This window comes from Erinaceus europaeus, chromosome 17 (genome assembly GCF_950295315.1).
Source record: "Erinaceus europaeus chromosome 17, mEriEur2.1, whole genome shotgun sequence".
Taxonomy (NCBI): domain Eukaryota; kingdom Metazoa; phylum Chordata; class Mammalia; order Eulipotyphla; family Erinaceidae; genus Erinaceus; species Erinaceus europaeus.
In genome coordinates this window covers 68,643,207-68,646,187 of record NC_080178.1, presented here as the reverse complement: position 1 = coordinate 68,646,187, position 2,981 = coordinate 68,643,207, and the positions used below count along the sequence as shown (strand labels likewise).

General features: G+C 36.6%; 1 protein-coding gene across 1 annotated transcript; it reads left to right on the top strand.

Moving 5' to 3' along the window:
• Window positions 1–1,699: 1,699 nt before the first annotated feature.
• Window positions 1,700–2,727, top strand: LOC103117680 (olfactory receptor 10Z1-like). The gene has a single exon (XM_007527790.2). It carries the CDS (start codon window positions 1,700–1,702, stop codon window positions 2,636–2,638), a length of 939 nt encoding a protein of 312 aa, XP_007527852.1. The 3' UTR covers window positions 2,639–2,727.
• Window positions 2,728–2,981: the final 254 nt, after the last annotated feature.

Genomic DNA, 2,981 nt, shown 5'->3' with positions numbered 1-2,981 from the left:
TACACATTTAGACAATATGTGTTGAATAAATTCACAACTTTGATGGTCACTTAACCATTCTATCCCTCATTTTCATTCTTTGTAAAAATCAGAATGAAAATCCCTATCCAGTAGACTCTGGAAATTCCATGAGACAGTTCTGTCTAACGAACAGACTTTCCAGCACATTGTTGGTTTTAAGTAGGTGCTGGTTATCTGGTCTGACTGCTCTCAGGTCCTCTGTACTTGATTACAGTGCAAACAGCAAATAGGAATTCTTCAAATAAGGCATATTGGTTTTGCTTTTTGCTTCCATTTGCCTTTAATCTTTGTTAATCCTGCACAGAAGAATTACCACTTGGTGTTTTGCTTATTTTCTTGAAGATGTTTTTGTTTTTCACTACTCATTCTTTACTACTTTTCTGTCATTTTACTTTTAACAATGATTGAAGGAAAAATCAAAATTCAATCTGTTCCCATTGCTTTTCTTCTCTCACTTTCTACAAGTTTGTAAGCTTAATGAGTAATCAATCAAAATAGAAATATAAATTGAGGAATCTGGATTAATTCATCCAGCTCTGTACTTCAAAACAGAACAATTTTAAGTACACCTGCTGAAAATTTGCTTGAGGTTCTTTTAAAACCCCCAAATTCATTAGGAGATAAACTGTAGTATATGGCATTCTCAAGTGAGGTAGTGCCTTCACAATTCTGTTGAATCCAAGTAATAATCCAAATTATAATGGACACCTGTTCATTTTAAATCATTTTATTATGTTTTAGAATTTTAAGTCCTCCAGGACTTGAATTTATATGCTTCTATACATGCCACACTTCGATTATTACCTGGGAAGAGAGCCAAAAAATAAAAGTGATATGTTAAATCAAATGATGTGGTCAAATCATTGTCCTAATTACTATCTTTGGAGCCGATTTGTTTGAATATATATGTATATGTATCACACTCTCCTTACCCATTAGGTTGTATCATAAATAGTGCTGAAGGAATGTGGGGCTGCAAATATCTTGTTGGGATTATGTTTTTTTAAATTTATTTAAATTAATATATTAATATGAATATATATATTTATATGAATATATTTATATATATTCTTCATATATTTATATGAATATATGAAGTGTAATTGCTGGATGGTTCTATTTTTTACTTTTTGAGGAAATTCTTCTGAAGAATTTAAGGTCTCTCCCTAGTGTAAAAAAAAAAAAGTAATAATGATTCAAAATCATTTAAATTGCTGAATCATTACATTCCCTACCTAGGTTACTGGCACTTCTGTGTGCCAACATATCATTAGATCACATACACACATGTACAAAAAATTATTTATTTTCAATATTGCATCACAAATACCAGTGGATGAGAAGAAACATTTGACACATATTTCGCTGGCCTGCAGATCTTTGTGGAAAAAAGAGTAGGGGTGATTTTATAAGTAGAGTAAAAGAGTATTTAGGTCAGTTTATATACAATTATCTACCAGAATCTTTATCATTACTCTGGCAGCAGAACGTGTCTTTAATACAGTGCATTTCATATCCCCTTTTCAGAATCTTCTACAAAAAGAAGATTAAACTGGCCAGATGACCATCATGACTAAAGATAGGTGATTTCATTGCTGAAGGATTTCTATACAATCATCTGAATCTTAATCGTAAGAACCTCTCCATCTCTGAGAGAAACTTGCTGCCCAGCAGGAAGATGGGCAACCACACCACAGTCAGGACTTTCCTTCTGTGGGGCTTTTCCAGTTTCCCAGACCTCCAAGTCCTCCTCTTTGTGCTGGTCTTCTTCTCCCATGTCACCATCCTGACTGCTAATGCATCCATCATGGCGGCCATCAAGCTCAGCCACAACCTGCACACACCCATGTACTTTTTCCTCTGTGGGCTGTCCTTTTCAGAAACCTGCACCACCATGGTGGGCATTCCTCGAATGTTGGTGGACTTGCTCTCACACAGCAAGACCATCCCTCTTCCTGAGTGCGCCACACAGATGTTTTTCTTTTTTGGCTTCTCAGGAAATAATTGCTTCATCATGGCTGCCATGTCCTATGACCGGTACACGGCCATTCACAATCCATTGCACTATGCCCTCCGGATGACCCCTAAAGTCTGCTTTCTGCTCATGCTGGCCTCTTGGATAGTTGGGTTCCTGGTCTCTCTGTGTGTCGTCATCACTATCTTCAACCTGTCTTTCTGTAACTCCAACATCATCCAGCACTACTTCTGTGATATCACTCCTATTGTCTCCCTTGCTTGTGATTACAATTCCTATCATGAAGTGACTATTTTTATACTTTCTGCCTTTGTGCTGGTGGGAAGCTTTATTTTAATCATGGTCTCTTATGTCTTCATTGGGTTTATAGTTATGAAGATGCCCTCTGCCAAGGGAAGGTATAAGGCTTTCTCAACGTGTTCCTCCCACCTGACTGTGGTGTGCATACACTATGGATTTGCTGGGTTTGTGTACTTGAGACCTAAGAACAGTGATTCATTTGGTGCAGACATGCTGATGGCAGTGATTTATACAGTGCTGACACCTTTGCTTAATCCCATTGTTTACAGTTTAAGGAATAAAGAAATGCAGATAGCCCTAAGGAAGGTAGTAGAAAATGCAAATAAGTTTATCCTCAGATAGCAAATAGGAGAACCTGAACATTTGAAAAGTTTAGAGAGTGCTGACAGGTAAAATTTGAATGTAGATTATCTTTTACAAAAGTCACTACATTCTGCAAACAGGAAAGTGTTTTCTTTTCTCCTCCTCCTCCTCTTCTACTTTTTCTCCTTCTCCTCCTTCTTCTTTCTCCTTGTTTTTAATGTATTGCAGGGACCAAATTATGAACTTCTTATGTACATATCATTGAGCCACCTCCCTGGTCTACTTCTATTTGTTTGTTTGTTTGTTTTATTAGGGAAGTAATGGTTTATGAGCAATTGTCACGAGTGAAAATTTTTCATCTTTCTGCCATAGATGTCTGCAT